Source organism: Ceratotherium simum, chromosome X, assembly GCF_057802395.1.
Source record: "Ceratotherium simum simum isolate JZ-2026a chromosome X, ASM5780239v1, whole genome shotgun sequence".
Lineage (NCBI taxonomy): Eukaryota > Metazoa > Chordata > Mammalia > Perissodactyla > Rhinocerotidae > Ceratotherium > Ceratotherium simum.
In genome coordinates this window covers 76,070,062-76,086,708 of record NC_141940.1, presented here as the reverse complement: position 1 = coordinate 76,086,708, position 16,647 = coordinate 76,070,062, and the positions used below count along the sequence as shown (strand labels likewise).

General features: G+C 37.8%; 1 protein-coding gene across 4 annotated transcripts in view; it reads right to left on the bottom strand.

Moving 5' to 3' along the window:
- Window positions 1-16,647, bottom strand: part of OPHN1 (oligophrenin 1) — a 581,757-nt gene that overhangs the window by 340,461 nt on the left and 224,649 nt on the right. For all 4 annotated transcript variants that reach the window (XM_087427121.1, XM_004439895.3, XM_087427120.1 and 1 more), the window contains one exon: window positions 7,388-7,489. In XM_087427121.1, coding sequence (XP_087283247.1) covers window positions 7,388-7,489 — 102 coding nt within the window. The remainder of the gene's footprint in view (window positions 1-7,387; window positions 7,490-16,647) is intronic.

Genomic DNA, 16,647 nt, shown 5'->3' with positions numbered 1-16,647 from the left:
GACAAAGAAGGGCATTACATAATGATCAAGGGAACAATCCAACAAGAGGATATAACACTTGTAAATATCTACGCACCCAATGTAGGTGCACCTAAATATATAAAGCAATTATTAACAGACATAAAAACAGAAATAGACAGTAACACAATAATAGTAGGGGACTTTAACACTCCACTTACACCAACGGATAGATCATCCAAACAGAAGATCAATAAGGAAACATTGGCCTTAAACGACACACTAGAACAGAAGGACCTAGTAGATATATACAGAGCATTCCATCCAAAAACCGAAGAATACGCGTTCTTTTCAAATGCACATGGAACATTCTCCAGGATTGATCACATATTAGGCCACAAAACAAGTCTCCATAAATTTAAGAAGATTGAAATAATACCAAGCATCTTTTCTGACCACAAAGGTATGAAACTAGAAATCAACTATAGGAAGAAAATCAGAAAAGCCACAAATACATGGAGATCAAACAAAATGCTACTGAACAACGACTGGGTTAATGAAGAAATCAAAGAAGAAATCAAAAAATACCTGGAGACAAATGAAAATGAAAATACGACATGCCAGAATTTATGGGATACAGCAAAAGCGGTTCTAAGAGGGAAGTTTATAGTAATACAGGCCTATCTCAACAAACAAGAAAAATCTCAAATAAACAATCTAACAATGCACCTAAAGGAACTGGAAAAAGAAGAACAAACAAAGCCCAAAATCAGTAGAAGAAGGGAAATAATAAAAATCAGAGCAGAAATAAATGAAATAGAGACCAAAAACAATAGAAAAAATTAATAAAACCAAGAGCTGGTTCTTTGAAAAGATCAACAAAATAGACAAGCCTTTAGCTAGACTCACCAAGAAAAAAAGAGAGAAGGCACAAATAAGTAAAATCAGAAATGAAAGAGGTTACAACAGACACCTCAGAAATACAAAAGATTATAAGAGAATACTATGAAAAGCTATATGCCAACCAATTCGACAATCTGGAAGAAATGGATAAATTCTTAGAATCATACAACCTTCCAAAACTGGATCAAGAAGAAGTAGAGAATTTGAATAGACCAATCACCAGTAAGGAGATCGAAACAGTAATCACAAACCTCCCCAAAATAAAAGTCCAGGACCAGATGGCTTTCCTGGTGAATTCTACCAAACATTCAAAGAAGACTTAATACCTATCCTTCTCAAACTTTTCCAAAAAATTGAGGAGGGGGGTAAGCTCCCTAACTCATTCTACGAAGCTGACATTACCCTGATACCAAAACCAGAAAAGGACAACACAAAAAAAGAAAATTACAGGCCAATATCACTGATGAACATCGATGCAAAAATCCTCAATAAAATACTAGCAAATCGCATACAACAATACGTTAAAAAGATTATACATCATGATCAAGTGGGATTTATTCCAGGGATGCAGGGATGGTTTAACATTCGCAAATCAATCAACGTAATACACCACATTAATAAAATGAAGAATAAAAATCACATGATCATCTCAATAGATGCAGAGAAAGCATTTGACAAGATACAGCATCCATTTATGATAAAAACTCTGAATAAAATGGGTATAGAAGGAAAGTACCTCAACATAATAAAGACCATATATGAGAAACCCACAGCTAATATCATCCTCAATGGTGAAAAACTGAAAGCCATCCCTCTAAGAACAGGAACCAGACAAGGATGCCCACTGTCACCACTCCTATTGAACATAGTACTGGAAGTCCTAGCCAGAGCAATCAGGCAAGAGAAAGAAATAAAAGGGATCCAAATTGGAAAGGAAGAAGTGAAACTGTCACTATTTGCAGATGACATGATTTTATATATAGAAAACCCTAAAGAATCCACCAGAAAACTTTTAGAAGTAATAAACGAATATGGTAAAGTTGCAGGATACAAAATCAACATACAAAAATCAGTTGCATTTCTCTACACTAACAACGAAGTAGCAGAAAGAGAAATTAAGAATACCATCCCATTTACAATTGCAACAAAAAGAATAAAATACCTAGGAATAAACTTAACCAAAGAGGTGAAAGATCTGTACACCTAAAACTATAAAACATTTCTGAAAGAAATTGAAGAAGACACAAAGAAATGGAAAGATATTCCGTGCTCTTGGATTGGAAGAATTAACATAGTTAAGATGTCCATACTTCCTAAAGCCATCTATAGATTCAATGCAATCCCTCTCAAAGTTCCAACAACATTTTTCACAGAAATAGAACAAAGAATCCTAAAATTTATATGGAACAACAAAAGACCCCGAATAGCTAAAGGAATCCTGAGAAAAAAGAACAAAGCTGGAGGTATCACACTCCCTGATTTCAAAATATACTACAAAGCTATAGTAACCAAAACAGCATGGTACTGGCACAAAAACAGACACACAGGTCAATGGAATAGAATCGAAAGCCCAGAAATAAACCCACACATCTATGGACAGCTAATCTTTGACAAAGGAGCCAAGAACATACAATGGGGAAAAGAAAGTCTCTTCAACAAATGGTGTTGGGAAAACTGGATAGCCGTATGCAAAAAAATGAAAGTAGACCCTTACCTTACACCATACACAAAAATTAACTCCAAATGGATTAAAGACTTGAATGTAAGACGTGAAACTGTGAAACTTCTAAAAGAAAACATAGGCAGTACGCTCTTTGACATCGGTCTTAGCAACATCTTCTCAAACACCACGTCTGACTGGGCAAGAGAAACAATAGAAAAAATAAACAAATGGGACTACATCAAACTAAAAAGCTTCTGCACAGCAAAGGAAACCATCAACAAAACGAAAAGACAACCTAACAATTGGGAGAAGATATTTGCAAACCATACTTCTGATAAGGGCTTAATCTCCAAAATATATAAAGAACTCATGCATCTCAACAACAAAAAAACTACCAACCCAATTAAAAAATGGGCAAAGGACCTGAACAGACATTTCTCCATAGAAGATATACAGATGGCCAACAGACACATGAAAAGATGTTCAAAATCATTAACTATCAGGGAAATGCAAATCAAAACTACAATGAGATATCACCTCACGCCCGTCAGAATGGCTATAATTAACAAGACAGGAAACAACATGTGTTGGAGAGGATGTGGAGAGAAGGGAACTCTCATACACTGCTGGTGGGAGTGCAAACTGGTGCAGCCACTATGGAAAACAGTATGGAGATTCCTCAAAAAATCAACGATAGAACTACCATATGATCCAGCCATCCCACTGCTGGGTATTTATCCAAAGAACTTGAAAACACCAATTTGTAAAGGTACATGCACCCCTGTGTTCATTGCAGCGTTATTCACGATAGCCAAGACTTGGAAGCAACCTAAGTGCCCATCAAGGGACGAATGGATAAAGAAGCTGTGGTATATATACACAATAGAATACTACTCAGCCATAAGAAACGATGAAATCCAGCCATTTGTGACATCATGGATGGACATTGAGGATATAATGCAAAGTGAAATAAGTCAGAGAGAGAAGGTCAAATACCGCATGATTTCCTTCATTAAGTAGTAGATAATAACAACAATAAACAAACACATAAGGACAGAGATTGGATTGGTGGTTACCAGAGGGGAAGGGGGGAGGGAGGAGGGTGAAAGGGATAATTCGGTACATGTGTCTGATGCTGGGTTATAATTAGTATTTTGGTGGTGAACATGATGTAATCTATGCAGAAATAGAAGTACAATGATGTACACCTGAAATTTTTACAATGTTATAAAGCAATGTTACTGCAATAAACAAAAAATTTAAAAAAATAAAAATAAAAAAAAATAAAAAAAATAAAACCTCTAGAAGATAACATAAGAGAAAATTTAGCAATGACTTTTTTAGATCTAACTTCAAAAGTATGGTACATGAAAGAAAAAATTGATAAGTTGGATTTCATTAAAATTATAAACTTCTGCTCTGTAAAAAACTTTGTTAAAATAATGAAAAGACAAGCCAGAGAGTGGGAGAAAATCTTTGTAAAACTGATACCTGATAAAGGACTGGTATCTAAAATATACAAACAACACTTAAAGCATAACAATAGGAAAACAAACAACCCAATTAAAAAATGAGTAAAAGATTTGAACAGACACCTCACCAAAGATCTACAGATAGCAAATAATAAAAATATCAGAAAATGTTCAACATCATATGTCATTAGAGGAATGCAAATTACAACAGCAATGAGACATCACTACCCACTTATTAGAATGGCTAAAATCCAAAACATGGATAACATCAAATGCTGACAAGGATGAGGAGCAACAGGAACTCTCATTCATTGATGATAGGAATAAAAAACAGTACAGCCATTTTGAAAGATAATTTGGCAGTTTCTTACAAAACTAAATATACTGTCACCATGCAATCCAGCAATTGTGCTCTTTGGTATTTACTCAAATGATTTCAAAAGTTATGTACACAAAAATCTAGACACAAATGTTTATAGCAGCTTTATTAATAATTGACAAAATTTGGAGGAAGCCAAGATGTCCTTCAATAGGTGAGTGGATAAACAAACTGTGGTATTCACACAACGGAATATTATTCAGTGCTAAAAAGAAGTGAGCTATCAAGCCATGAAAAGACACAGAGGAACCTTAAATGCATATTGCTAAGTGAAAGAAGCCAATCTGAAAAAGCTATATACTGTGTAATTCCAACTATATGACATTCTGGAAAAGGCAAAAATATGGAAACCGTTAAGAGGTCACTAGTTGCAAGGGTTTTGGGAGGTGTGGAAAGGAGGGGATGAATAAGTAGTGCCCCAGGATTATTTAGGCCAGTGAAACTACTCTGTATGATAGCATAATGTTAGATCCATGTCATTATACATTTGTCATAACCCATAGAATGTACAACACATTGGCTTATCAAATGTACCTCACTAATGCAAATGCTAATAATAGAGGAAACTATATGCAGGGGATTAGGTATATATGGGAACTCTCTGTATTTACCATTCAATTTTTCTATAAACCTAAAACTGCTCCAAAAAATAAAGTCTCAACATTAAAAACAGTGACTGAACCAAGGTCCTCCTGCTTATTTTTCATTGAACAGATACAAAGGCTGCATCCTTGCTCATTAGGAAAAGTCACCTGGGACATCTCCATACAGTATCAAACTGCTAGGATGCTCCAGAAGCTTTCACTGCAAAAGCCTCCAAAAGAGAAAAGTTTGGATTGTGACCAAGGTTCCAAACCCCCAGGTTTGGTAATCATCGAGGAGGACTCACAGGAGTCAGCATATAGTCATACTCATGGCCAAGATTTATTTGAGTAGAAGACTACAAAGCAAAATCGGTAAAGGGAAAAGATACATGGGGTGAAGTCCAGAGGAAACTAGGTTCAAGCTTCCCAGAGTTCTCTCTTAGTGCAGTTATAGAGGACACACTTGATTCCTCCAACAAAAAGTTATGACAACATACATGAAATGTTTTCTACCAGGGAATGATGTTGATGTTGAACATCATTAGAGACTGAGCGTCCTAAGTTTTTACTGGGGGCTGTACATAGGCACCCTCTGCTGAGCATGTACTAAAACTCCAGACTCCCAGAAGAAAATAAGGTGTTAAGCATAAACCACATTGTTTGTACAGGCATTTTAGGCATAGTGAGTCATTCTTACCATTTAGGGAAACTTTTATATCAGTGTAGGGACTTTTTACCAGCCAAGTTCCCAGACACCAGCCTAAAGCTAATCCTGTAAGCAGACATTTCTAAGCACAGTAGTCTCAGGCCTGTTATGTTAACTCTTTTCTGCATAGGAACCTGGCACAGAATAGATGGAAAAGGAAGAAAACAAAAGTGTGCAAAATGAAAATGGCAGAAGACCCCAGACTAGTACTTCATTTCAGTTTCTGGAAGAGAAGTAGTCCTTCGCCTTTTCCACACTAACTCCATCCACCACTCATCACCTTTAAACACCTCACATGATGTGACGGATACTCACTAAATCAGGTGTCAGGAGATGAGCTTCAGCTTCGCCACAATCTGTGTGACCTTGGACAAGATGATTTCACACAACATTCTTAGCTCATGTCTATGACCTTATTCAATCAGGTATCTCTTTTCATACTTGGATCTTCAATATCTCCATATTTACTGGATCTTTTATCCAACACACAGATTCATTCTTACGTTTAAAATAGTCTTAATCAATTACTTCCTTCCTTCCCTTCCCCAGTGCCACTCTTCTGACTCAGACCCTCTCCCCTAGATCATTGCAATAGTTTCCTAAACTGGCTTTCTGGCTTCCAGTCTCTCCCTGATCGAATTCATCCTATAACCTCAGCCACTTTAAGATTCCTAAAATAGAATTCTACTCAGATTGCTTGTACAACAAAAGGCCTTCAATGATTCTCCCAGAATTCAATACAAACTCTTGAGCCTATTACTCCACAATATGGCCTCAACTTGCCTGATCCTATCTTGTCTTTCATTACCCTCTAATAGTAATGTAAATTCTGGTCAAATCTTTTACCAAACATACTCTATGTTTTTCATCCGTGGAACCATTGTCCTTCACTTAAAAGGTTCATTTCTCCATTTCTATCTGTCAAAAAGTTTACCTACTATTGAATGACCACCTCAACTTGGAAGGGCAACATTATTCCACAAAGCCAATTCTCCATATCCAAATGTAACTTTTTATTCTCCAAACACTTTCCCACACCTATAAGGACACCACATACACATACACATTAAAGTATGTGAAAAATTCTACTTGTATAAGAGTCACATGTATTCTTATTTTAGCATCCCAACTGTAAACTGCAGGAGGGACAGAAGCATGTCTTATTGTCTCTGTAGTCCTGTTGCACCCAGCATAGTGCCTGGTACTTAGTAGGCATTCACCAAATCGTGCCTTATTTGACCTGAAGTCACTGCAAGTCCCATGTAAGCTGTAGTCCCAGTGCAGGACCAAAAAAAAAAGCTAATGCTGGAATACCTCAGGGGAAAAAAGTAGAAGATCTGTTCCTGATCTATCAAATACAACACTAGTTTAACTTTATCCTCACAACACTAGTTTAACTCTATCCTTGTGTAGAATCTGGAACCAGAAACTTAGAACTGAGAGGGACTCTAGAGATCACTGAGTACCACTCCTCCCTCAACAGATAGGGGAACTGAGGCCAAAAGGAAATATCTTATTGAAAATCACACCATGAGTGAGTGGAGGAGCTGGCTTGAGAACTCAGGGCTCTTGAGTCCCAGGCCAGGGTTTAACCTGCAATCACTACTATCATACATGGTTCCTGCCTCAGCAGGGTATGAGGAAAGCCTTGCAATAGGAAGCTGCTACTGTTATCAAGGCATAGCTGGCAATGGAAGGCGGGGACAGGCTTTTTGAACATACCTCTTGTAACTGAGATTCTTTCTTTTTGGAAGACAGATGTAGATGCCGATCCAGCAAGGAATAAAACCTCTCGCCATCCTTTTCAAATTTCTTTTTCCGCTCCTAGACATGGGAGAGAAGGCACAGATTAAGATGTCTAGTTTTAATTCAGTCTGCTCAGAACTGAGAATGAAGGATGCAGCATCAGGTTTCATGTGACCAATCTCTCTAGCTCCTGGGAAGAAAAATAAAAGCAAGAGAGAATTTGCTTTTACATTGGTCTCAGCAGTTTCAACTTCCTAAAATATACCCTGAACCATTCTACCTACACAAAGGGCAGTTCCTACTGGTACAGCTGAAGGCTCTGGGAGCTGCAGCTCAAAGAATGACACCTAAAATGGGCCTGTATGCTGGTAATTTTTCTTCTCCCCAATATTACTGGCATACACTAACTATTCATTCATTTTTTTAAAGGAGGAATAAGAAAAACAGTAGTGAACTAAATATATGCCTTTAAAAGGTTAATCTACAATGCATTTAGACAGCCTAATAATAAGTAAAACATTTCCAAGGTAATAGGAACTCAGGACTGCCTCTGTGAATGATGAGTTCTCTGGTATCGTTTAAGAATTTCATTACTGCATATTTAAAGATGAGGAAAAAATCCTGGAAGGTTTAGCCAGAAAGCAAGAGCTGAAAAGCTTTATGGGGGATGGAAGACTCAGCCATCACTCTCCTCAAGTATGAAATTTAATTAATCTCTCTGCCTCTCAGTACAACTGTAAGTCACACAGCCTCCAAAGGAGCACTAACAATGCTCCTTTGTCCCAGACTAATGCTGACACTCTGCAATCCTCTCAGCACCATGCTGGGAAATCCATGTGCAAGATTTCTGTTGCCTCATAGGAAATCCAAACTCACTGAGCACCTACAGTGTGCCAGGTACTAGAAGAGGCACAGCAAGGGACACACAGATAAAAAGAAAAATAAACACCTCACCATGGTTTATTTCTAGAGGCAATTTATAGCTGGGCAGGAAGCCAAGACAGAGCTGAGTGACCACCGACCTGTAAGGAATGTGCTTTTTACCAGAGGGAAAGAAGTAGACAGGAAGCTAACATTAACTGAGGCCTACATCTGGCCAGCAGAGTGCTAGGTACTCAAAATACATTATCTAATTTAGTCTTTACAACCCTGAGAAGTAGATATTGTAAAGGAAATTAAGGTTTAAAAAAGGTGAACTAACATATCCAAGGTGACATAATATAAAGCTCTATCTGATTTATTCCACACAGTCAAATAGAGCCCAGATGATCGTGGGAGAAATTAAACTCAAGAGGCTTACAAATAATTCAGGAGGCTTGTGAATAAAACTCAAGTAGGTCTATAGCCCTACTCCAACTCAGACACCAAAACATAGGAGATAGAGATTTTCACACAAAAGATAGGTAGAGCAAACTGTTCCTCCAGCTGCTGAATCTATTTAGAGTAGCAGTTGTTTGAAGAAAGCACGGGAGCCAGAAAACGACTTCTCTAGAAACAGAAAAAGTTCTGCAGGTCACTTTCTCCTCCACTTCTGTTTTTTTAAATAAAAACTATGAGATATAATTCACATATCATAAAATTTAACTTTTAAAGTAGACAATTAATTGGTTTTTAGTATATTCACAAATTTGTGCAACCATCACTGCTATCTAATTCCAGAATATTTCCATCGTCTCAAAAAGAAACCCCACACCTATTAGCAGTCATTCCCCATTCACCCTCCCTAAAAAAATCACAATTTACTTTCTGTCTCTATAGATTTGTCTATTCTAGACATCTCATATAACTTAAATCATACAATATGTGGCTTTTTGTGACCGTATTCTTACATTTAGCACGTTTTCAAGTGTCAGGGAAGAGGGAGAATCCCCCTTCGCACTTTCCCTTAAGGTTCTTATGGCTGGCCAGATAATTAAAAGACAGATTAGCAGGAGAAAATAATACCAAGTTTAATAACATGTATACATGGGAGAAACCAGGGAAACTGATTTTCTCAACAAAATGGCAGAGATTCTCATCCTAATTACTCTCTTCAGCTAAAGACAAAGGAGGATGTTGGGGGTGGGGAGGAAGACAGAAGGGAGACAGAAATCACAGTAATCAAGGGTATGCAGATTTAAGTCCTCTCCTTCCATACTAAAAAGAGTTTCCAGAGATAAGGCCACCCCCACTTCCCAATACAGAGAGGGAGATACTTTTACAAATGGAGATTTCCCTTATAAATGTAAATGTTTGTCTGGTGACTCTTTGCAGGGCCACCTAGAGAATGTGGCCTGGGAGAGACAGAATTTTTGATAAGATGGGCTTGTTGGTGCCTTTCCTATTGCAACATCTCTTTTACATTCTATTACAGCCATCATATGATAGTAACTCCTTCCTGGAACAGGTCTTCTATGTTAAATTCTTTAGGCAGTTTGGGGGAGGTCAAATGTCTGTCAGAGAAAATAATCAAGGTAAAGAGATATATTTCAGTGTGGCCAATTTTGATCTCCCACACAAGGTTCATCATGTGGTAGCATGTGTCAGCACTTCATTCCTTTCTAGGGCTGAATAATATTTGATTGTATGGATATGTCACATTTTCTTTGTGAATTCATCAGTTGATGGACATTTGGGTTATTTCCACTTTTTTGGCTGTTATGAATATTGCTGCTATGAATATTCATGTAAAAGATTTTCTGTGGTCATGTTTTCAATTCTTTTCAGCATACACATAGGAGTGGAATTGCTGAGTCATATGGTAACTCTGTTTAACTTTTTGAGGAACCACCAAACTATTTTCCAAAGCAAGTGTATCATTTTACATTACTTACAGCAATGAGTGAGAATTCCAATTTCTCCACATCTTCACCAACCCTTATCTGTCTTGTTGATTATAACCAACCCTGTGGGTGTGAAGTTGCATTCACTGTGGTTTGATTTGCATTTCCCTAATGATTAATGATGTTAAATGTCTTTTCATGTGTTTATTGACCCTTTGTATATATGTTCTTTGGAGAAATGTTTATTGAATTATTTTGCCTTTTTTCAAATTGGGTTTTTTTATATTTACATTTTTGAGTTACAAGAATTCATTATATACTCTGAATACTACATGTGCAAGTATTTTTCTCCGATTCTTTGGGTTGTCTTGGCACTTTCTTGGTAGTGTCCCTTGAAGCACAAACATATTTAATTTTGTGAAGTCTAATTCACCTATGTTTTCTTTGGTTGCTTGTGTTTTTTTGGTGTCTTATCTCAGAAACTGTTGCCTAATCTCAGATTTACAACTATGCTTTGTTCTAAGAGATTTTATATTTTTAAGTCTTAATTTTGAACATGATGTGATATATGACTCCAACTTCATTCTTTTGCTTGTGGATATCCAATAGTCCCAGCATCATTTTTTCAAAAGACTATTTCCCCATTGAATTGTTTTGGCATTCTTGTAAAATATCAATTAACTATAAATGTATAAGTTTACTTCTGGACTCTCAGTTCTATTCAATTGATCTACATGTCTATCTTTATGCCAGCACCACACTGCTTTGATTACTATAGTTTTGTAATAACTTTTGAAATTAAAAATTTTAAGTCTTTTTCAATATTTCATTTTCTATTCTGGTCCTTTTTATGTGGATTTCAGGGTCACCTTATCAATTTGTGCAAAATGGTCAGCTGTGATTTTGCTAGAGATTGCACTGATTCTGTAGATCAATTTTGTGAGTGCTATGATCTTAATAATAAGTCTTCCAATTTATGAACATGGGATGTCTTTCTATTTATTTAGGTCTTCCTTAATTTCTTCCAACGATGTTTTGTAATTTTCAATGTACAAGTCCTGCTCTTCTTTTGTTAAATTTATGCCCAAGTAATTTAATCTTTTAGATACTACTGCAAATGGGATTGCTTTAATTTTCTGATTGTATAGAAATACAATTTATTTTTATATATTGATCTTGTATTCTGCAACCTTGTTGCACTTCTTTAATAGTTCTAATATTGTGTGTGTGTGCGTGTGTGTGTGGACAAGTTCCAAGACACACTCAAATTACCTAGACTGCCTCAGGAAGAAATAGAAATTTTTAACAAATCTATAAGTAAAAACATTGAATCAGTAATCAGAAATCTCCTAACAAAAAAAAGTCCAGGAACAGATGGCTTCACTGGTGAATTCTAATTCATTCTCTGAGGTCACCATTATCAGAATATCAAAGTCAGATAAACACATCACAAAACAACAAAATTATAGGAGGACAGTGTCAAGATGGCAGCGTGGGCAGACTCTGAACTCATCTCCTCCAATGGACACAAGGAATTTACAACTACTCTTGAAACAATTACCCCCTAAGAGAGAACTAAAAACAACCCCTACAAAAAAGGACAGTTCTGATTGAGGTGGAAGAGGCAGAAATTTTTTTGTGGAGAGAAAAAAGCCATCTTCTAGCCGCAACGCTTCACAGCTGGCTGGGAGCAACATTAAGGTACAAAGCCTTCCCAGGAGGAGGGGGGAATCTGACCAGGGGAGCGTTACCACAATAAGCAACTTTTGGACTCAGAACAACTGAGACAAGTGCCACAATACCTGGCTTTGCTGGCTGTTAACTACAATGGGAAATAACCCAAGAAAAGCTATCACACGTAAGGGAAAAACAGCCTGCTCGTAAAGGGACAACACACAAATTCACCCATTTCAGAAAACAAACTGAAATCACCAGAAAGAGAGGTGCACAGTCCTTTGGTGAAAAGAGACTACCCTGATAGGCTCTTGGAGAATCTTGGTGGGAGGTGAGACCTCTCCAGGGACTGAGACATTGGCGGCAGGCATTACTGTGACCTAGTACAGGCATGCTGACACAGATGTTGGCAGACGTCATGGGAGTTCTCCCCCTGGCCTGTTAGCACAGTAGTCTGCCCCACCAACAAGAGCACTGATTTAATCGAGCTCCAGGGCAGGCAGCCCACCTGAGGGAGTGACCCCACCCAACAGCAAGCCCTTGGGCAACTTGTGGGCCAGCATAGAGGGGGTGCCTGGAATCCCCGCAACCGGGTTATTGGGTCTGCCTCTGTGGAGCAGGGTGTGCGCAAGGGGCAGGACTGCATTGGTGCAGAGTGCCGGGCTTCTGCAGTGGAGCAACTGAGTCTGCTTCAGTTGGTCAGGGTGCAAGAACGGGGCAGAACAGTGTTGACTGGGTGTGTGGCCCTGCAGGCAGTGGGGCCTGTCAGCTGCAGCAGACTTGTGCTTCTCAAATAGGCACATAGAGGATCGGCCCCATCATCCAAAGCCTGAAACAATTGGGTGCTCCCATGCCTGAGGCCAGCCCCACTCAGCTGCAACCCTGACAGAGCTGTCAGCAGACTTGCAGGCCGGAGGCCTACAGCAATTGTAAGCCCCTAAGCCTAGCAACCAGCCATGCTGGGGGTCTTACTCACTTAATAGAAAAAGTGCAATAGGAATGGGCTATTAGGCCTTGCATCAGACTGTGCTGGGGCTCCCATGCCCAATAAAGTGACTGAAAGGACCATAGCAGACACATGCAGCAGAGCACTACAAACATCCGGCCAAGGGGAGAACATACCCTCCCAGGGGACCTGCAGCAAGAGCAACCATGCCACAACAGAAGGACACATGTAGCCCACACAGGGGACACCCTTGGAACATTTGGAAGTAGTGACAAGAGGGAAGTACACTGCTGGGCCTCATAAGGCATCCTTACATAAGGCCACCTCTCCAAGATAGGGAGACACAGCTGACCTACCTAATACAAAGATGAGCACAGAGAAAGACACAAAATGAGGAGACAAAGGAATATGTTCCAAGCAGGGCCACAGGCAAAATCCCAGAAAAACAACTAAAGGAAACAGAAATAAGCAACCCACCTGACAAAGAATTCAAATGAAAAGTCATAAGGAGGCTCACTGATCCTGGGAGAAGAATGGATGAAATCAGGGAAAACATGAACAAATAATTGGAAAATATAAAAAAGAACCAATCAGAAATGAAGAATACAAGACTGGAAATGAAAAATTCACTAGAGGGACTCAAAAGCAGAGCAAAGGATAGAGAAGAATGGATCAGTGAGCTGTACAAAAGACTGGAGCAAATCACTCAAGCTGAACAGAAAAAAGAAATAAAAGAGTTAGGACAGTCTAAGGGACCTCTGGGACAACATCAAGCACACTAACATCCATGTTATAGGCATCCCAGAAGGAGAAGATAGAGACAAAGGAGAAGAGAATCTATCTGAAGAAATAATAGGTAAAAACTTCCCTAACCTAAGGAAGTAAACAGACATCCAGGTACAGGGAGCACAGAGAGCACCAAAAAAGATAAATCCAAAGAGGCCCACACCAAGACACATCATAATTAAAATGTCCAGAATAAAAGACAGAGAATCCTACAAGCCACAAGAGAAAAACAAGTTATGTATAAAGGAAACTCCATAAGGCTATCAGCTGACTTACCAGCAGAAACCTTACAGGGTAGAAGCCACAATATATTTAAAGTACTGAAAGGAAGAAACCTACAGAGAAGAATACTCTATCTGGCAAGCTTTTTATTCAGAATGCAAGGAGAGGTAAAGAGTTTCCTAGACAAGCAAAAACTAAACGAGTTTATCACCAAAAAACCAGCTTTACAAGAAATGCTAATGGGATTATTTAAGTGGAAAAGAGAAGACCTCAAATAGGAATAAGAAAATTATGAAAAAAAAACAATAAAATCACTGGTAAAGGCAAATATACAATAGGGGTAGCAGATCAACCACCTGTGAAGGTAATATCAAGGTCAAAAGACAAAAGTACTAAAATTATCTATTTCCATGATAAGAGGGTAATGGATGCAAACACACAAAACAGAGATTAGATATGATATCAAAAACATAAAATGTGGGAGGAGGGGAGTAAAAGAGCAGAGCTTTTAGAAAGAGGTCAAACTAAAAAGACCATCAACTTAACATAGACTGCTATATACAGAGGTTATTATATATGAACCTCATGGTAATCTCAAACGAGAAACCTATAATAAATGCACAAAAAATTAAGAGAAAGTAACCCAAACATAACACTAAAGAAAGCCATCAAACCGCAAGGGAAAAGAGCAAGAGAATAAGAAAGGAACAGCGAACAACCACCAAAACACTGAGAAAAAAATTTAAAAATGGCAATAAGTACAGTCTTATCAATAGTTACTTTAAATGTTAATGGACTAAATGCTCCAATCAAAAGACATAGGGTAGCCGATTAGATAAAAAAGCAAGACACATATATAGGCTGCATACAAGAGACACACTTCAGACCTAAAGACATTCACAAACTGAAAGTGAAGGGATGAAAAAGATACTCCATGCAAATGACAATGAAAAGGAAGCTGAGGTAGTACTTACCTCAGACGAAATAGACTTTAATAAAGAAGCTGTAACAAGAGACAAAGAAGGGAATTACAGGGCTGGCCCCGTGGCTTAGCGGTTAAGTGCACGTGCTCCACTGCTGGCGGCCCAGGTTCGGATCCCGGGCTCCCACCATCGCACCGCTTCTCTGGCCATGCTGAGGCCACATGCCACATACAGCAACTAGAAGGATGTGCAACTATGACATACAACTATCTACTGGGGCTTTGTGGAAAAAGAAATAAATAAATAAAATTATTAAAAAAAAGAAGGGAATTACATAATGATAAAAGGAATAATCCAACAAGAGGACATGACACTTGTAAATATCGAAGCACCCAATATTGGAGCAGTTAAATGTATAAAGCATTTATTAACAGACATAAAAGGAGAAATAGAGAACAAAAAATAGAAATGGACAGCACTTTTAACACTCCACTTACATCAATGGGTAGATCATCCAAACAGAAGATCAATAAGGAAACATTGGCCTTAACTGACACATTAGACCAGTTGGACTTAGTAGAGATGTACAGAACCTTCCATTCAAAACACGAAGAATACACATTCTTCTCAAATGCACATGGAACATTCTCCAGGATAGATCACATATTAGGCCACAAAACAAGTCTCCATAAATTTAAGAAGACTGAAATAATACCAAGCATGCCTTCTGATCACAATGGTATGAAACTAGAAATCAACTACAGGAAGAAAATCAGAAAAGCCCCCAACATGTGGAGATTAAACAAAATGCTACTGAGCAACGATTGAGTCAATGAAGAAATAAAAGGGGAAATAAAAAAATGCCTGAAGAAAAATGAAAATGAAAATACGACATGCCGACATTTATGGGATATGGCAAAAGCAGTTCTAAGAGGGAAGTTTATAGCAATACAGGCCTACCTCAACAAACAAGAAAAACTTCAAATAAACAATCTAACAGTACACCTAAAGGAACTGGAAAATGAAGAACAAACAAAGCCCAAAATCAGAAGAAGGAAGGAAATAACAAAAATCAAAGCAGAAATAAATGAAATAGAGAATAAAACAACAACAGAAAAAGATCAATGAAACTAAGAGCTAGTTGTTTGAAAAAATAAACAAAATTGACAAAACTTTAGCTAGACACACCAAGAAAAAAAGAGAGACAGCTTGAATAAATAAAATCAGAAATGAAAGAGGAGAAATTACACCAGCACCTCAGAAATACAAAAGATTATTCGAGAATACTATGAAAAGCTATACACCAACAAACTAGATAATCTAGAAGAAATGGATAAATTCATAGAATCATACAACCTTCTAAAACTGAATCAAGAAGAAATAAAGAATTTGAATAGACCAATCACCAGCAATCAGATCAAAACAGTAATTAAAAACATCCCAAAAAATAAATGTCCAGGACCAGATGGCTTCCCTGGTGAATTCTACCAAACATTCAAAGAAGACTTAATACCTATCGTTCTCAAACTTTTCCAAAAAGTGAAGAGGAGAGGAAGCTTTCTATCTCATTCTATGAAGCCAACATAACCCTGATATCAAAACGATGCCACTATCACTGATGAACAATGATGCAAAAATCCTCAACAAAATACTAGCAAATTGAATGCAACAATACATAAAAAAGATCATATACCATGATCAAGTGGGATTTATTCCAGGGATGCAGGGATGGTTCAACATCCACAAATCAATCAATGTGATACACCACATTAACAAAATGCAGAATAAAAATCTCATGAACATCTCAATAGACACAGAGAAAGCATTTGACAAGATACAGTATCCATTTATGATAAAAACCCTAAAGAAAATGGGCATAGAAGGAAAGTACCTCAACATAATAAAGGCCACATATGACAAACC